The sequence below is a fragment of the Euleptes europaea genome, chromosome 2, assembly GCF_029931775.1.
Source record: "Euleptes europaea isolate rEulEur1 chromosome 2, rEulEur1.hap1, whole genome shotgun sequence".
NCBI classification, from domain to species: domain Eukaryota; kingdom Metazoa; phylum Chordata; class Lepidosauria; order Squamata; family Sphaerodactylidae; genus Euleptes; species Euleptes europaea.
This window is the reverse complement of record NC_079313.1, coordinates 103968577-103988150: the sequence shown is the minus strand read 5'-3', so window position 1 is coordinate 103988150 and position 19574 is coordinate 103968577. Positions and strand designations below refer to the sequence as shown.

General features: G+C 39.1%; 1 protein-coding gene across 2 annotated transcripts in view; it reads right to left on the bottom strand.

Moving 5' to 3' along the window:
• Positions 1–1663: 1663 nt before the first annotated feature.
• The window catches only part of PHF20 (PHD finger protein 20), a 34420-nt gene continuing 16509 nt past the window's right edge, over positions 1664–19574 (bottom strand). The window contains exons 9-17 of one of the 2 annotated variants that reach the window (XM_056867420.1): positions 18653–18925; positions 17806–17904; positions 17335–17499; positions 12043–12218; positions 11044–11143; positions 8875–9070; positions 7763–8162; positions 5425–5608; positions 1664–3538 (exon numbers count right to left, since the gene is read on the bottom strand). In XM_056867420.1, the coding sequence (XP_056723398.1) occupies positions 3396–3538; positions 5425–5608; positions 7763–8162; positions 8875–9070; positions 11044–11143; positions 12043–12218; positions 17335–17499; positions 17806–17904; positions 18653–18925 (1736 nt within the window). In that variant the 3' untranslated portion in view covers positions 1664–3395. The remainder of the gene's footprint in view (positions 3539–5424; positions 5609–7762; positions 8163–8874; positions 9071–11043; positions 11144–12042; positions 12219–17334; positions 17500–17805; positions 17905–18652; positions 18926–19574) is intronic. The other variant, XM_056867421.1, reaches the window with a different exon arrangement.

Sequence of the window (19574 nt, the reverse complement as noted above, 5' to 3'; positions counted from 1 at the left end):
AAATTGGAAGGCTATCTTAAGTGCAAGAATAGTGAGGCAGTGGATCACCTGACAAATCTAATTCGTACCACCTTGCATACACTACCGCTTCTTTTACCACTGATAGCCTTGTCCCACTGTACTTGCAGTAAATCTCTCTAAGACCAACTCACACACAGCATTTACTCTCTTGAGGACTGTTTGGAATTGTTTCAGTGGCAAGAGGCTCAAGTGTGGATTCCTGGCTTGCCACACGGCATATCCTGTGCCTATAAATCCAAGTGTTCCCAGTTGTAGCTTGTGAATGGTTTAGAGGTTGCTATTTACGTTCCAACTGCTTCTAGAATTGGAACGTAATTCCATTATTGGAATCGCTCTAATGAGTAATTTATATATGTAAATGAGTAATTTATATTCTCAACTCTTTTGAAGGAAAGTGAGGGTACCTTACAAGGGGGTCAGCCTATTTTACCCACCAAACTGCCTTAGAAAGGGTAATAGGCTGAGATGTAAACTAAATGGCCTTGGGCAAATAACTGCTTCAGGGCTTAATGGGGATTTTCTGCTCCAATTCAGCATAGCATACCTGCTGTATCTGATCCTGGCTGTTCGGTATGTATCTCACCCGGTGACTCCTGGCCAAGAAAAAGGAAGGTATATTGCCTATGTTTTAAAACCAAGGTATTTTATGAGTCATTCCAAACCAAGAGCTGCTACATAAAATAATTTGTAAACTGTAAATTCCAAGAGTGTAATTTACACCATACAATGCCTTTGCGGCTTAATGTATATAGGAATGACCACAAGATTGATCAAAACACGCATATGTGAGCGTCAGAGGCTGTATGCAGGCTCTACCTGTGAAGCACTTTGTGGCCCTGAACCAAGACAAAGGAAGGAACAAGACGCAAAGCTCCACTGTCCCTGCACTGACAGTTATTATCAACTACGTTACAAAACAATTATACCTGAGGGACTAAGCTTGAAACAGCTTAAGATCATACCAAACTAAAAGACTAGTTACATGCTTGCATGAACAATCTGAACATTACAGTCAAACAAGTAAATTGTATTTAACCCTGTTTATTAAAATAACATAGACATAGAACCTTTCATGTTCCTCAAGCATTGCGCTGAAGGCAAAGGGTTAATTTATCAGAAACACTTGCAGGAGTGAATGGGTTTCTTCCCTGAGGGCAGGGAGCATTATGAACAAAATGCAGCAAGCACAAGGAAAACAAAACTGGCTGTTATGCTGCAGCAAGCTACCACCAGGAGGATAAAGCAGTTTTTATCAAATTCCCCTTCTTCACTGCAGGCCACTGTCCTGTAGTGCATTTTGCCAATGTGTATTTATTTGCCCCTCAGAGGCTTCTTGGGACAAGAGAATGAAAGAGCCCGTTGTCAGGCATGCAGTAACAACTCTAACAACAGTAACAGGGAAAGTCACTTGATCATATGGATTCTTGTCTTTAGGGTGCAGAAGTCTGTGGGCAGCAATGGCTGAGGCCACTTACCTATATTTATGCTTTTGAAACTCAGCAACTTTAACCTGGTCAAACATTCAAAGACAATCATAAACTTTAGCCACCCACCTGTTTGTAGCTGGCCACTGAAAAGTTGGGAGTTTCTTCCAACCTACATTACGGTGCAAACATTCATAACTTCAGTACTTTGTTTCTTAGAGTCAGATGTCGTTTAACAATCACATAATCTTTATTCCAATTATTACAGCAAGGTAATTTTATCTGCTGTACAGATGTTATTCAAATGAATAAGTGCCAATAAATTGAAGACAAAGTATTCCCTGAAATTAGTCTTGGCACAAAAGCCTTTTTGTAGTTATCCTTTCTGAAAGAGATCAGCTGGTCAAAATGTTAACTGTAGTCAATGTTATTCCTATGACAACACTGGCTAACTGAAATATACATAATCAATTTTTGCAGCATATAAGCATTACAGATTTATATCCATAGTTAACAATTTACACTTAAAGCGGGCCTTCATCTCACAAATGTGCTTTAATTTTAAACTTTGGTGTCAAAAACACAACTCTGATATCAAGATAATAAAAATACAACTTATTCAGAACTCCATCAATGCAAGAATAGCCCATTCCTGTCCACTTCAAAGTAACCTTTTTGTCCCAGATGTTGTCTAACAAAAAGAAAAAATTAATTATGGAAATATGATTTTCAGTCAAAAGGTGTTTTAAACATATCCAATACATACAATACACCAATGTTTCCAAAGGTACTGTCTAATGTAGCTTCAGCTTAAGCAGCATTTTCACTTTGATCTCACAAATACAAATAAGAAAACTAAAAATAAAAGTACAAAAAAAGGATTTTTTGAAAACATACTGTTTAACGTAATACCCCACTGCTTTGGGGACAGTACCTCATGCATAGATCTTGAGGCTTCATATACACATATATAAAATAAACTGATTCCCAAAACCACACATTTACAAGTGTCTACAAGGAGAAAGTTTATAATATTTGAAGACTACATTTGAAACTATAACCGGAATGGAAATTATTAACAACTGGGTAGAAAACTACACCGTGTCTATCACAGACCATGGCTAAATCTGAATTTGCAGTACACCATTTATCTCACAGAGCATTCTGTACCCTACCATGAGGGCGAGACTCATCAGTACTATAACATGGGAGGCATGGCATGGCCAGACTCAGAAATTCAAGAATGCACAGAAGTACAACATAAATGGGTTTCCCGGTACCATAAAAGGCATGCTACTATGACATGATAAATATGGAAAACAATCATTTACTAAGAAAAGAAGTGCAACCAAATTGTGACCTTCTACTACATCTATCTAAAATAGTAGACATATTTCAGGTCGTTATCTGCAAACCCCATGTAACAGTTTACAATAAAATTAGACATTCATATTTGCTAGGCTTGAAAGTAATATCTTCTATTGATTAAATACTGTGGTTATGCATAAACCGGTAGAATAAAATAGACTCAATCTGGTGCACTAGTCACTTAAATAAACTATGCAGAATGTAATTTACAGCCTTGGTCAACTAATCTTTTTTGGCTCTTAGAACTTTGTTCTCCAGTGGCACAATTTTGTCAGTGTATATATGCAATGAACTTTAATCTTGAAGTTCTAAATAACTTAATATAAGGAGTGAAAGTCTATTGCCAGCCTGCTTCTTGCCTTTGAGGACAAGAACAAATCCCTTTCCACAATGTTAAAAAATGCCTAGCAAAAGCCAAATGAACAAAAAGGGCAACCTCATTTTATTGTTCTTGAAGAGTAACACTTGTCTTGAAACAATTCCCTGAAGTCAGTTCTGCATCACATGCAACGAGCATGCTATTCCACTTAAACAGTGTTCATCATATGATATGCTCCAGCCACCATATAGAACTCTCCAGTATCATGTTGAACAGCAAAGTGCTATTTGTTGCACTTTGCCCAAGTCTGTGAGGAGTTGTTTTATACAATGTTTGAGTTGTGGGAGTCTGGCTAGTGGTTCTGGTGGTTCTAGCTCTCCAGTATAATCCAACCAGCTCTCCAAAACTGCAAAAGAAAGAATGTTAATGTTCACAAATATTCATGTATGAAGGTGCCATCCTGCAAACAGGTAAGATCAACAACTGTCTGTTCACGTACATTCTCTGTGGTGATTCCCTTGTGCACTGGCTTGCTTGAGGAGGTCAGGAAGGCCCCCACACTTCTATCATTTCGCAGAATGGGCAAAACAGAATTTTCAGGAGGGCATTTTTATAAAGGGATTAAAACTGTAGTATAATGAAACAGCTCAGGGAGGAGATTGTATAAGGGGATGGGACTGCAGTCTACTCCAGTGTTTACTGTAGGTATCACCTTCCTTTTACCGTACTGTTTTCTACCTTTGCAGCCCACTTTCGGTATTATGGGATTGTCATGCCTTAGACAGCTATTTGTTTTTCTGTTTTTTTTGTTGCTGTTTGACTCCTACTGTATTATTTACTGTCCTTGCTGTCTGATCAATCTGCATATTAAATTTTGTTACCTATCTTGAGCCTCAGAGAGAAAGGTGGGTAATTATGAATGAATAAATACAATAAATATATCAATCACTGCTGTCTGGAGGCAAGCCTAAGAACATTTATCAGAAAACATATTCCACTGAACTCAGCGGAACATATTTCTTGAGTAAATTTGTTCAGGATTGAACTATAACTTCAGTAGATTACATTTTATGCAAATACTTTATCAACACAGATTATTTCTCCTTTTCAGATACTTAATTTTTTAAAAGAGAAAAACGTATGTCCTTAGGGAACATTCTTTCTATCTATATAACTAAGCAGTATCATATAAGCATAAACAATTTTATGACATTTGTATGTGTATAGACTCACACTCTTTTCAGTAAATGTATTTCATACTTTCCTCCCCCAATTTCCTTTAGTAGAAATGTGCAGTTTCTGAAATTGTACATTTTCTGAATAGTTAAATATTTGTAATATTAAAACATACGGTAAGTATCTTTTAATTGAAACTCAAAAATTATTATTACTAACAAGGGAAAAGTTCGCAAATGGATCTTTGGGGATAAAGCAAGGGTCTGGAAATTAGGACTTTAGGAATATTCAGCAATGTTTTCAAATTGAAGATGGGGAAAGTGTGTATTATGGGATGAGTGATACTAGAAAAGTCTACCCCCACCCCCGCCGAGCACTCTTTTTTTGACAAAACGTTGGTAGGTTGCAGCTTTTAGGTCAATTTTTACTTTAGGGTTCTACTGAACACATTTTGTGTGCATCTTGGAAGGCCGCACTAAATCCTGAGATTTCATTAGCATGCTCCAACAAACAGAATGCAACTGTGCAATTTGGAAAGGGAAAAGAAACAACTGTCTTGGCAACACTTTTAGCAATTTGTTGAAAACTTCCAAGAGGAATATGGTGTGTCTTTAAAGCTCTCAGTCTTTCCTTTGTCAGCTCTCTTTCATTCTAGCAGGAGAATGCATCAGGCACATGAGAAAAGGAGAACAATACAACATATCTGAATGTTTCAATGTGCTCTAGAAGCATTTGTCATGTAGACTATTGTAATTGCCTCCTTGTCTCCAAATAAGCATTCACTTTTAAAGCAGTTTATTTGTTACTTGCTCTCATTGTGCCTGGGACTTCTGTTATACAGTTTCCAAGGGTTCATACAGTTTCTGCTGTACATGTGAAGTCAATTCTGTCTGCGGCCCAATTCTTCAGCAAAGGCCTCCCTGACCCACCCCAACTTCATCTGCATTCTCCACTGCCATTACTATTAATGTATGGCATTGGGAATGAAGAGTTATTTTTCTATATACTCACAAGACAGGCTGTCACCATAAATGAGTGTGACCAACAGGCATTCACAATGAACTAAACTTCATGAAGGTGCCAAATCTTGGACAAAACAGAAAACAAGACATTTACCATCCAGTTCCTTTTCAATTAAATCCATCCTATGTGTAACTTCATCTTGTAGAGACTCAACATGGGCTAAAAGGTTAAGCTGCCACTGCAGCTGGGAATTCACAACTCCTTCCTTGTCCTTCTCCAGCAGCTTCACTTCAATAGCTTCTTCTGACGTGACTTTCTTAGGCATATTTTCCCTTACCTGCCAAAATACAGAAGTTAGCGTTTCTTGTAGGCACTGAATCAGCCAGTATAATTTTAAAGTGACGGATACTGGAGTTAATAGTACTTGGCGGTACAACTGGTTATTTGCAATTTCTAAGGTTTTCAATAGCCACATAGGGCTTTTTGTTTTCCCCCTTTTTACTGGTGTAAAGACCAGTAACAAGTATGAATTTACAGAAATTTCAGTGTGAATATGAAGCCACCAAAACATTTTAGTGTGTTTATAAACTCTTCTTCAGGCAGAAGTAAAAGGATTCACTGAAAACATACATGGAATATTAGAAAACGCATTAAAATAGCTCTTTTCAAGGCAAGGGATGATCACAGGTTGTTTGCCATTGCCTCCCTCTGCATCTCGACCCTGAACTTCCTTAGTGGTCTCTCACCAAATACTAACCAGGGTCAACTCTGCTTAGCTTCTGAAATGTGATGAGATCAGGCTAGCCTGAGCCATCCAGGTTTGGGCACTCTGAAAGGTAGCTTTTCTTTTTTTCTTTTTTTTTAATTTTAATTACATAATATCTACCTGTATCCAGTAAGCTTAGAAAACTTGTGTCTCGTATTTTAAGAGGGGGTGGTGATTTCTGCTGATTCCTCCAGGCAGCTTCCAGAGCTCCCTGAAATTGCACAGTGGGGGTCTGCAGTGGGAAACTTGTAGAAATTGCTGCCCTCTGTTAAGAAAACTTAAGTGCCCTTAAGTCTTTGAAATACCGTTGGATACAGATGAGCAGATCTGGAGCGTAAAATAATTTGCGTAAAATAATCTGAAGGTAACTGATATGACAACCTTATGGCTAAGCAAGTCAGAGCCTCAATAAGAGGCCACCTAGGAACTTTACGTATGCCATCTTGTATTCCATGGAAAGTGGGATATAATTTTAACTGAATTCAATTGACTCTTGCTGACTCTGTTAAAAGCCTTCAGGTGATACTGGATCCAACCTTATTATTAGAGAAGCAAATTAAGGCAGCTGCAAAAAATGCTTTCTACCAACTCAGCCTAGCCTGTAAGATATCCCCTTACCGTGGCCACCTGGATTGATTCCACAGTAATATCGAGACTAATGTAATGCACTGTACATTAGTCTCCCCTCAAAATCAATTTGCAAACTCCAACTGGTCCAGAATGCCGGAGCTCGGCTATTAATGGGAGCTAGATAAAGCATGCATATTACTCCCATTTGTTACTGGCCTCAATTTAAGCTACTGGCTGTCACATAAAAAGCCTTGGTCTTCTTATCTACAGGACCACCTCTCCCCCTTTGCTCTGCCACAATAGTTTCACTCATGTCAGCAGGGGCTTCTGAGGGTGCCAACGTATAAGTGGGTTAAATCAACAACTGCTTTCTCGGTTGTGGCCCCCACTTTATGGAATGGCCTGCCCAAAGATGTCAGGAAGGCTCCCACTCTCTTGGCATTCCACAAACTATGCAAAACTGATTATTCAGGAAGGCTTTTATTCACAGGTAATAGGGCTGCACTGTACAAAATGGTTCTCAATCTTACTTGGATAAATTATTAGGGACTGTGGTCTACACTGCTGTGTAAAGCTTACTATAAGTAGGATTCGATTTAATGTGTTATTTTAATACTTATGCTATGCTTCAGCTCTTTCTGGTTGGTTCCAGACTTCTACAAACCTAATGCATTGTTTACTGAATGTCCCATTTTGTTGACTGTACTGACTCAGTATGTGTAATCCACCTCAGGTTCCTGTGAAAAAGTTGGACTATAAATAACGTACATAAAATAAATAAATATAAGTATAATGAATATATAATAGACAGCATAATTCTTCAAAACTTTCCAGCTTAATAATTTAGCATAGAAAGTAATCAGTGTTTGATTATAAACAGCTTTCAATTAAAGTATATTTCAATGTAAATGTTTTTATATTTACAAATCACATCATTTTGGCTTTTGCAATTTATCTGTCAATCATTAGGAAAGGCATTTTTTTCTCATTCAATTAGCAGTCACTCAGAATCCGCAAACTGCATGCAGCTGAACCACCAGGGCTGCTCAGTGTACACGCATGGCTCTGTAAAATGTTGGGATCTCTTGCTTCTTTTGCTTTAACAGAAAATTCTGCTCTTCAGCTCGAAGTCAGAAAGATTCCTGTACTACATACCTTAGAGTAGTTGTGTTTTGATTCATTCTCCAGCTTGCATATTTCTTTATCCAGCTCCCATCCTAATCTCTCCACTATAGTATCATCTCCATTCTCTCTTATCCTGTTGACACCATCATCTATGTCCGAATTTCTGGTTTCTACAACAAGTCTCTGTTCTATAGCAGGATAGTAGGCTCGAGGTTTTTGGTAACAGTGTTCACTAGTGATATAAGATTCCTCTATAGAAGGGATGGTAGAAGGTTTCTCGACTGTTCCGTTAAAAGTTCTGTAACTTGTAGTCTCCTCTTTGCAGCAGTTTTCTTCAATGTGAACGAGGCGGGTGCTAGGAGATTTTTCATCTGCTTCAAGATGCTTCCAAGGCTGACACCAGAGCTTTAAGTCAGGATGTTCTTTGCTTCTGGTGAAAGATGTAAACAAGTGAAAAAGTCACCTTTAAAAAAACTGCTTGTTGGGAAATGGTGCAGGAGAAAAATTAGTCACTTCCACTACGGCGGCTCTTTGAGGTTGCAGAAAAGCTTCTCACACCACCATTAAGGGAATGGATCCATAGGACCCAACCTACTGCATCTACCTGCTCTACCCCACTGACCTGAAGACTTGTATTTGCATACAAACAGCACATTTCAACTGCTTTAATCAAAGCTTTCATTGTATACAAGAAACTACGAAACACAGATCTAAAAGCAACTGTATTGATTTCTTTTAGAAAACCTCTATTATCTACATATACAGTATTCAAGGCAGTTAAAAAAATTCAAACATTAAACATGAAAATACAGTTTTAAAAACCTTACAAAGCAGAAAACAATCCCCCAAACCCACTAGGGCACATCTGACTTATGGTGACCCCTGGTGGGGTTTTCTAGGCAAGAGACGTTCCGAGGTGGTTTGCCATTGCCTGCCTCCACGTCACAACCCTGGTATTCCTTGGAGGTCTCTCATCCAAATACTTTCCAGGGTCAGTCCTGCTTAGCTTCTCAGATCTGATGAGCTCAGGCTACCCTGGGCTATCCAGGTCAGAGCACGAGGCAACATAGCAGCAGGTTTAAAAGAAAAGTTCTGATTGCACAAAATTCAGCTATAATTCAGAATGTCAAACCACTGCTTACTGCAAAATGCTCATCTTCAGTTGAAGTCCATGGAGTACTTCTATTACTTTCTGGACATCGCCAAGAAGCTGGTGTGTAGCTACTATTTTCTTAGCATTCTGGTGGGAATAATTTTCTCCCAAAAATGCTAAGCCATGCATGTGACCACTGCATAACCACTCCTTCTCATACCAGTACTTCAAGCTGGACCGTTTACCTAAAGCAACAGTAATGATGAGGTGAATGGCAAATAAAATTAAATATCTGACTATTATCATTAGCAAAATTTTCTCATCATCTACGAAGTCTTGAAATTATTTCATGAATTGGAAATTCCTAAACAGGAACACTAAAAAAGGTAGTTTTAACTAAAAATCCCTGAAGGCATAAAAACTTTAGTAGTAACCCCCTCCCCACATAAGGATAGAATTTTTTTAAGGGGGGGGGGAACTATGACCCCAGGCTCCTGAGGATGGGATACAAATGTAATTGATGAATGACTCACATCTACACAGTGTCACAGCACACAAATAAAGAGTGGCTTTCAATAGTATTTCAGTTTTTCCAGTGTTTTTAAAAACAGTAAACTAAAGAAAAGTGAATGGGAGGGAGACAACTCAAATGCAAATCTCAAAAGTCTGTGGAAACTGACATCACTAAGAGTACAAATCTACCATTCAGTAAGCTTCACTGAATGTAGTGGGCTTTACTTTTGAGAAAACATGCGGTGGACTGGGCTGCACACGATACTTTATTTGAAACCTAATTAATCATGCTAGCAGAAAGCATTCCGTTCAATGAATAAATTGATACTCCCAAAATTCATATGCTAGTGAACGCATGAAACTGCCTTATACTGAATCAGACCCTTGGTCCACCAAAGTCAGTATAATCTACTCAGACCGGCGGCAGCTCTCCAGGGTCTCAGGCAGGGGTCTTTTCCATCACCTACTTGCCTAGTCCCTTTAACTGGAGATACCGGGGATTGAACCTGGGACCTTCTGCATGCCAAGCAGAGACTCTGCCACTGAGCCACAGCCTCTACAGAAACACCCTCACTACACCAGCTAACGTCTCCTTGCCATGTGGGGTGGAAAGTGCCATCAAGGCCCAGCTGACTTATGGCGACCCTGTAGGGTTTTCAGGGCACGAGACGTTTAGAGGTGGTTTGCCATTGCCTGCCTCTGCGTGAGCTGAGGTCACCCGGCAGGCTTCACGTGGAGGAGTGGGCAATCGAACCTGGCTCTCCAGATTAGAGTCCGCCACTCTTAACCACTATACCATGCTGGCTCCTTGTCACAGATAACAAGAAAATCACAATCACAGTTGGATTCCTTGTTTGTTACAGCAGCGGCTGCTCTTCTCTCTCCCTACTGAAGGCAAAACCAGTAACTCCCAGAGAGAACGATGAAGAAGAACTGGCGAAGTGCTCTCCTTGTTCTCACGAAAGGAGCTGTGAAAGTCTGTGTAGGTTATAGCAGCTCCCTCAGAAGGCAAAAGCTGTAGTACTGCTCTGCAGTGGCCTGTGCTGCCTGTCAGAACTACAGACTAGTACACCCATTTAGTCTAATGATGAGCAATATGCACTAGCAGGAAATGGACATAATAAAGACATTCTTTCAAATGTTGAGAAAGGGCACGTAGAAAATAAAGTAGATTTAAAGTAAGTCAGTGTATCCTTTCCCCATGAAATTAAAATCTTATCAGCAAAATGCATCTGCTATATGGATTCTTACCAACTGCTCCCTGTAGTTTAATTTGTAACCCTTAAAACAATAAGGATTAAGGGGCAAAGTTGTTTTAAAGTACCAGGCGTGTTAACAGTATGTACACTAAGGGTTTGGATCCAACGATCCATGAATGTAGGTCCACTCATGGAATGGGACCTTTCCTGCCTCCCCACTGCCACTGAACCTCCCGTTCCTGTAAACAGTACACAGGATCTAGGGGACCCCCCCCAGCTACCTCCAGGAACAGCACAGGGTACAACATGGGGAGCTGCAGTGGGAAGAATTGGCCAAAATAAAACCTCTCCCCTAGCTAGCAGAAGATACCATGTTCCTGTGGATAACAGACCATGGGATCCAACCCACACGTTCTTTAAACATGTGTGTGTGTGCGCGTATATATTATGTATATAAAATTACTACATACTATTAGAAGACTCTGCAACCTTAGAAATCTTTGTACCTGGAGGATCCTGACAAATATAGCAGGTATATTTTTCAGGTACATTATCTTCTAATAATCCCATACAGACTCCATGCTGCCAACACAGACATTCTTCACACTACGGTAAATGAAAAGCAGAAATAAAGCTACAATTAGATCAGCCATCTAGGCAGGCAGACCAAACAAAAAAAAAACCCTTTAAAATATTTTATAGGCATACAGATTTACAATAATAATACTGCTTGTTAATTTCTTTTACAAATAGAATTACATTAAAATCAATGGAAATCTTATTGTACTGGAGGAAGTTGACTCATACTGGAGAAAGGCTGTTAGTGGAACATTCATAGGATCCAAATAAATGTGTAAACTTCTTAGCATCATTGCTCTATACTGAGAATTCCCAGTTAAAATACATGAGCTATATTACATAATTTACAGCCCATTCCTGAAAGGGGGGGGCAGATCCTCAGAGGCTTCCTGGCCACCAAAAGGAAAGAAAAAAGTATTTTTAAATAAAAAAGCAAAAATGCCCCCAGAGCAAAGTGAGGCTATGCCACCGAAAAAGGTGGTGTAGCAACGCCTTAACTCAAGGGGGTGTTACCGGGGTGAAAGGGGTTTGGAACTGACTAATGTGAGCTCCACCTCTTGGAACAGCCTGGGAGTGCCCCCGCCCTCACGGGCTTTCCCTTCCAGGAATTCCCTGATGATGTGGTTGCGCTGGTGGTGGGGGCTGCCGCAGCTCCACAATTCCCTGATGCGGGCGTGCTTGGCCCCGGGACAGTGTGCCACTTTATTCTGTGATAAGGTAGCACTTATGCTGGCACGGGGTTCACACCCATTCCTAAGGAGCTTCACCCCCCTTCAGTATTGCCCCCTTAATATTAATACAGTTTGGATATTCATGGGAGAGAGCTACATTACAGTCAGTGTAATAGACTCCTACTACATGTATTTTAAATAACTATTTTTGTGTCTCCATTTACTTCAGTGCATTTACAGTGTATCACCATATACCTGAATCATAAAGTCATTTTCTTCCTCTACTTCACAAATGCACCGGACAATTTCAAAGTCATTATCATCATCTTCAAGATCCTCATCAGGATTAGTTGTTACATCAATATCCTGACTGCAGTCATCGTCACTCCAAAGCAAACTATCTGCAGACGACTCACTCAAGGTATCGTCCTCTGTGGGCAAGAAGTTCAATTGAAATAAAAACCATCAGAGTAATTATAGAAATGTTGCCAGAGGAGTTGGCCATTCTAAATCAGTGTAAACTAAGAAATATCCATTGCCACTGCTATCAAACATTCCAATTTATGTCTGAAATAGTAGTTCTGTGCCAGACTTACACAATGTGCTAAATTTTAACTATTACTAAATGAATGTAAAGCATATGGTGCAATCTAATCATTGATTTCAATTAGGGTTTATGGGCTTTTCTTAGCCAAAAAGCAGGGTACAAATTTAAATAAACACAGTACCTCCAACTGAAATCAAAAGAATTTAAAAGTATACAACAGAAGCTGAATCATGCCCATATACAGCTGCAATCCTACATAAAATATTTTCTTCTGTCACTTCTGAATAGAAATCCTCTTACACTGTCTTAATGGCTACAATCTTCCAATTGTACAAAAGCCAATTCCCAATGTCCTACTACAATACTGGGCTACACTGAGAAAGCATGTTGTTGGCCTCCTCAGTTCTAAAGTACTACAGGCAATCTGAGTCATGCTTAAAAAGAGCTAAACACTGCCCTTCATTCCTCACTACCCTGACAATAGGTGGAACAATGTGTGCAAGTGAGCAAAGCGCACCTTTAATAACTTGTTGGTGGTCCCTGGCCCTAGGAGTGTGCGTCTGCCCTTGACGAGAGCCAGGGCTCTCGTAACATCAGGTAACATCAGGGCCCTGTGGGACCTTAAAGGGTCCCACAGGGCCTGTAAGACGGAGCTATTCTACCAGGCCTACTACTGAGGACAGCCGAGGATGTCATCTGTGCTGGCCTCCCTACCTCCCACTTCTGTTCATTTTATGAACCTGGGGGACTGTCTGTCTGCCGTGCTTCTCAGTGATTACTACTCTAATAGAGCGCCATCTGTTGTTTTATTATGGTTATGCTGTTTAGCATGGTTTATATTTATTAATGTATATATATTAGGGCTTTTGTATTATAATTTTAATGTTGTTCCCCGCCCTGAGCCCGGCTTCGGCTGGGGAGGACAGGAGAGAAGTTTAAAGTAATAATAAAATAAATAATTGTACTCTTAAGGTTCCCTGCCACATACATATGAGGTGTGAAAGCAGTGAACATGAAAGATATGATAAAATATACTCCCAATGCTTCTCTTGCCTGCTGCCCAAATTATATGTAAGTGGACCAAGATTCTAGGCCACTGAGTTCCATACTCACACAGCTGGGGTGGGCAGTGGAGAAAAAGGAACAACTGGGGAAGGCACTACCATACCTGTACTGGACTAATAGTGCAGGTGGGATAGTGGCCTTCTTCAAGTATCTCTCAAACAACATCGCTTGGCATTGGGACAATGTAGGCCACTAGTCTTCAATCTTTCCAGACCAAGTCTCAATTAGTTGCAAGGACATAACAGAAGTTACATATCATCTGACTCATATCACAGGAAGGAGGGAGCAGAGTTATGACCTCACCAGTGTTAAGACCAGGACCATAGGCACCACATCAAAAGAGCTGGGGAAAGGCAACACAAGCCAAGTACTAAGAGGTGTACTATTGTGAAGAACAAGCCAAGTGTCTGTGCCATGGAGGAAATACTCTCTACTACTGACTGACACTATCTTGCTGTTTTGCTGCTCTTCTGCATCCTTGCATCCTTGGGCCTTGTAGTTCCTTCCAAAAGGCAGCAAAAATGCATACTTTAATAGGGACTTTTGACCCAGCAGGAGCAACCCTGTGACCCACCAAACCCTTGAGCATAAATCCATGGATTGAAGATCACTGCTCTAGGCCAGTTGTTTTCAGACTTTCAACATGAAGGGAACCCCTTTATCAATCAATTCATCTGCTCTGGAACCATCTGAACCTCTACGTCTTGCAAAGAAACTGGGACACAGACCACATGTTCAGTTTTAAATACAGTACTGGCCAGGCTGGTTGGACTTCACTGTTTTACTAGAAGAAATAAAAGAGTATGCCTTACAACTAACAACACTCCACTGAACTGCATACTGCAGGGGGAACATGGGTATTAGTGAGGAATTTGTCTGTTAGAAGGTGATCTGGTGTTCCTATTTTCTCAACAAAGCTCCCGATGAGTTTCTGAAAACACAGGGCTCCTTCAACCACAGTCTGAAAGCTACTGCTCTAGGTAATGCCTGTGGTACTGCCTTGGTTGCCCAGCAAGCAGACAACATGGAACAAATGGGAGAAGGGTGAAGAAGGACTGCAGGCTACCCTGGTTGGCAGGAAGGGGCGGGGAGTGGAAAAGGCTTGTCTCTCCCAGCAGAAAACAGTTAGCTTATTAATGAACACGGAATAACATTTCATTGTCAGAAATGAAATCTGGACATCTGCATACACTATACAAGTTTATATATACTTGTAAGATTGAATGTACACCTTTCAATATGATGTAAGTACTCTGCATTATGATGGCTTAATAGGTGTCACAAGTAACTTTCCGCATAATTCTTATATATGTAGCATTTTGCCCTGATTGTAAAAAAATATTTCAGGATTAATATGCATGTATCTGAAGTTATACTTCATAACTACATGTTTCTTTTTATAATTGTATGTTTCTTTTTAGGTAGTCTGGCCAGGTTTTCCCTGCAGAGGATAAAAAGCTATTTAAAATGGCTGTCTCAACTTAGTTATCTCATACAGAACAGAACCTTTTGGGGGAAAACCCCAAAGTAGCAATAAAATTGTATTAATATTGATATCATTGATACCATCTCTCAACCAGGATGGTACGTACACCAGTCTCTGCACATACAGAAAATGGGGGGGAAGCAAAAGAAGGGCAGTCTAGAGTGAGTGAGTAAAACACACAGAAGAACCTTCTCCAATCATGCAAGTCCACTGACCTTTCATTTTGCTACACTTAATATTTCTCAGTGGTTCAGAATTGTCTACATTTAGTTTGCAACAAGCGGACCTGTATGACTTCAATAGGTTTGCTCAGGAAGTGTTTAGATCTGGATCTACAGACTTCATTTTCCCTCCTCTTGTATTATTTTCTTAATTCTCTACATGCAGGAAATATTTTAAAGCCTTCAGTCTATTTAGTTACAATATAACGACTGAGACTGGAAATGCATTGTAGTAGATATAGATCGCAATGATCAATTTTTAAATTTGTTTTAGAGTAGTCGTGAACATTACCTCTCATAAGTAGTAGGTAAAGTTGGTTTTAAGATTAAAAAAAATACAAGTCACCTTTAAGCAGAAACCAAATCTAGAAGATTTCAGCCTGAAGGTTGAGCATTCTGGAAAGATATAAATGATTCAAATGCAAGAATTTAGAAAGGAAACTTACTGAACATAACAGTAACTGGTAAGAACTGGCCTTAATTCATTTTAATAAGTATCAAGGACTAAAAACTAGTAGTAAATGAGTGGCTGATCTTGGAACAGTGAAGTAAGCAGACACTGCATGTCACAGTGTACCTCCACCGACTAGCATTCAAATACACTAAAAACTCTTCAGCAGTTAGTTATTTTTGTTGTAAAAATGCCTTAATTATTTTAACATGATGTTTACTTTCATATGCTATTAGTCACAAAACACAAAAGACAAATCGTGAAGAAAAAATATTAGAACCTATGACAGAACTACTATACATACAATTAATTAAAATAGTTTACTTAAAATATTGCTTCCTTTACAAGATGAAACATCTTGTTTCTAGAGTAATCCATAATGTCTACGGCAAGATAACTAATATGTGTGTTTATCTAATACAAGTTTGATACAATAATGTCATAGCTCCAATAAATCTAGTATTTTTGGGAGAAGAGAGGAGAAATACATAAGACAGCAATATTTTTATAGCAAGTTACTACCAAGTTAGGGAACACATGGAATGCTTGTTAATAGAAGTGAGAATATGATATTATAAAGTGTTCTATGATTTCCTGTTAACTACAAATGTCTGAAAATGTGAGCTATTTCTCAGTAATGCGTCTTAAAATTAACTTTTGTATCTTGAACTACTAATCCATATACTGAAACTATGTATCTGAGAATCAAGGATGAAGCTATGATTAGGGCGCCTCCTCATTCCTTAAGGTAAATCCATTTAGAGAGTGTTTGGATGTAGAAAATCATATAAAAAATTATGGTGTCACCTCTAGCTATGTCCCTTCTATAACAATTTGGCTATCAGGCATGATACAAGAATGCATCTGTCAATTAATACTGTCTGCATAAAATGAAGGCCTTATTTGTTCCATGTAGACCCTGCTGTGATAGGCACCTGGCTTGATTTTTTGAGGGGCTTGAGTTTTATTATTCCTTCTTATGCATACTACATAGGGGCTTCAAAATTGCACCTGCTTTCAGCATCAGTATATTTACTTTCTGGTCTATGCAACTATATTAATCACTCTGCATTCTTTACAGATTGTAAAATGGCAAACTGAATCCAGGGGCTGGCCTTGAACATAGCAAGGACCAATGCTATTTGGGGGTTAAATTCCAGCATTGCTAGCTCAAATTCTTTCTTCTGCTAACATACCTTCAATTAGAGAGCAAACCAGACTTTTCTCGTCACAGACCATTCCTACTGAATTTGCTCCCTGTTTGTGCCAATATTTTTCAGGTGTTTGTGAAATATTCATGATTGCTCTCCCTTAGCACATTTCCCTCCTCCCTCTCAAGCCATTTTTTTAATTAAAAAAAATTTAAATACCATTTTTAAAATCAGGCCATTCCTGCATTGTCCTGGCTATTAAACTATCAATGATATGGGGAAGGAAAAACTGCATCTGAAAATTTTAGTAGTTCACAGCTGTCTAAAACAATATAAAAGTTTCAAAAGTAAAAAATAATTCTAAAAAAGAAAAGCCAAAAATCTAACCAGGCAGAAGCAAAATTGCTAAAATGGGCTAGAAAGTATGAACTTATTAACTGATGTAGCAATCTAGGATCTCTGAACTGGCATATATGACTGCAACACATATAAGTAATGTTTTATGACACTGAGCAAATACAGTTATCAACCCACTCCATTCCACACAGAAAATCTTTGCATTTCCTTTAAAAGTGTTTCTTAGTTCTTAAGAAAACAATTCCAAGTAGAAACTAAATCAGTCTTACCAGTTACTTTTGATCTGTGTTTATGGTGACTGGTATCAGAACCATGAAGTTGCGTAGTTAAATGTGCACAGGGCCGGTTTGCTGGATTGTATCTCATTGTGGTGACAGATCTTGGAGGAGAAAGACCTTGGGAAAACTCAACATTTTCTTCACTGCCTGAATTTTCTGTAAATATTAGGAATGTGTTAACACTAGGAAATATCTAGTACACAAAATAGACATATACAGTATTCTCTAGTTAAGGGATTTGGAGATTTGTGTCTGCATCAGTCCTTTATGGCTCTGCCTCCCACGAATAGGCTCTTTAAGATTTCTAGAGCACAGGTTCTATTATTAAAAAGACAAATTACATGTATGCATATAGCCCCAGCATAATATTATGTTTTCTCAGTATTTTCTGCCCAGAAAATGGTCAGCCAAGGGAATAAGCAAGTCAACAAAATGAATCCAGTTCCCGTATTACAATCTTACCTGATTTTGCTTTCTTTTTCTTTTTCTTCTTTTTCTTCGACTTTGCCCGTACTATATCTCTGGGTTTCTTCTCTTTATTTTTCTCCTTTTCTTTAGTAGCTACAATGAAAATCTATGTCATTTTGCTATCTTACAGAGTGGAAGTATAACACATTTACATATATACTTTATGCATAATTATGATAAATCCAGATCAGGAGTGTGCTCAATTTAACTTGATTTCAGTTTCCTCTCCAAGTACTAAATCTTTGCCCATTTCCCATACATAAATAGTTCAAACTCATCAAATTACTGCCTTTCTATTTCTTCTCCCAGTATTTATTTATTTATTTACTTGCTTTATTTATAGCCCACATTTCTCCCCAATGGGGACCCAAAGTGGCTGCCAATGTTCTCCTCTGCTCCATTTTAACCTCACAACAACCCTGCAAGGTAGCTTAGGCTGTGAGTGTGTGACTGGCTCAAGGTCACCCAGCTAAGTTACATAACAGAGTGGGGATTCAAATCTGAGTCTCCCACTTCCTAGTCCAACACTTTAACCACTAAACTATGCTGGTTCATGGTTAACTTGGACAACTGCATCCACATGAACGCAAATAAACGCAATGCACTTTCAAAACAGAATACACAAACGCTGCCTTCCTTCATTTTGCACTAAGAATTACAAAGGGTCATTCCTACCACAGTTACTAAAATGTACCAACATCATAAGTTAAATACAAAAAAAGGTAAATTCAGTCTCACAGCTTTGTGTTGCTAGCTAAGTTCTGAACTGAGAAATATCCAGAAGAATTAAAAGAGGGGGGATGTAATTATTAAAAAAGAAGCCTGTTAGCAAAATATTTACATGAGCAACCTGATGTAGTCCGCCTTCTGTTAGGACCTCCCTGGCTGGCCTTCTCAGAAGCTAATGACCTTGTTTGAATGTTTCTTGTTGTTGGACTCTGCTGTGGTTCTGGTGACTTCTCAATCCCATGGAAATACTTCATATGATAATGCAATAGTTTTGCTTTCCTAAAGGATTTTGAACAGTCTAAGAACTTGCATCGAAACTTGGGTTCATGGTCAATTGCAGCCTTGGAAGCAGCAGAATCATCCGTTTTCTTAGCAGCACTGGTTACTGTAAGAATAAAACAAAATGTGTATTACAAATACGTAAGTTTCAAAATAAAACTCATGTCATTCTTCTGTGTAAACGTTTAGGTCCTACTCACTATCCCATCCCTACTCAATGTTTGCATGTAAGACTTCTCATGGGCATTGAAACCTACAAGCTTAGGGTGGTCAGGTATGGCCCCATTCCCCCAGCATCATTAGGATCTGAATGTAGGCGTAAGGCTTTAATCTCTTATGGAACATTACAATTAGCAGTGTTTTTACTGTTCTAATATCCAAAAACATAGTTACCCAGAGGCAATACCAACTGAGATCAACTAGATAATTCTAATTCACCAGGAAGTAAGTTCTGTCCGTAGCTTGTTACCAACAGTAATTAGCCAGATGCCCCTTTGGAAGCTCATAAGCAGGGTGACAGCAATCTCATTTGACTGTCCCCAGCATCTGGTAATTAGACATCTGCTCATTGTGTGGCTTTTTGTCAACAAAGGACTTCAATCCAAGACACTGCCATTACAGTACTCACAGGGGATTGCTAGAAGGCAGAAAAGATCTGTGTATAGGATCTACCCCTCCCCTTTTATGTGAGCCAAATAGAACCTGAACCCTTATTTGAAAATCTCCACTGAATATGAAACAAGAACTGAAACTTA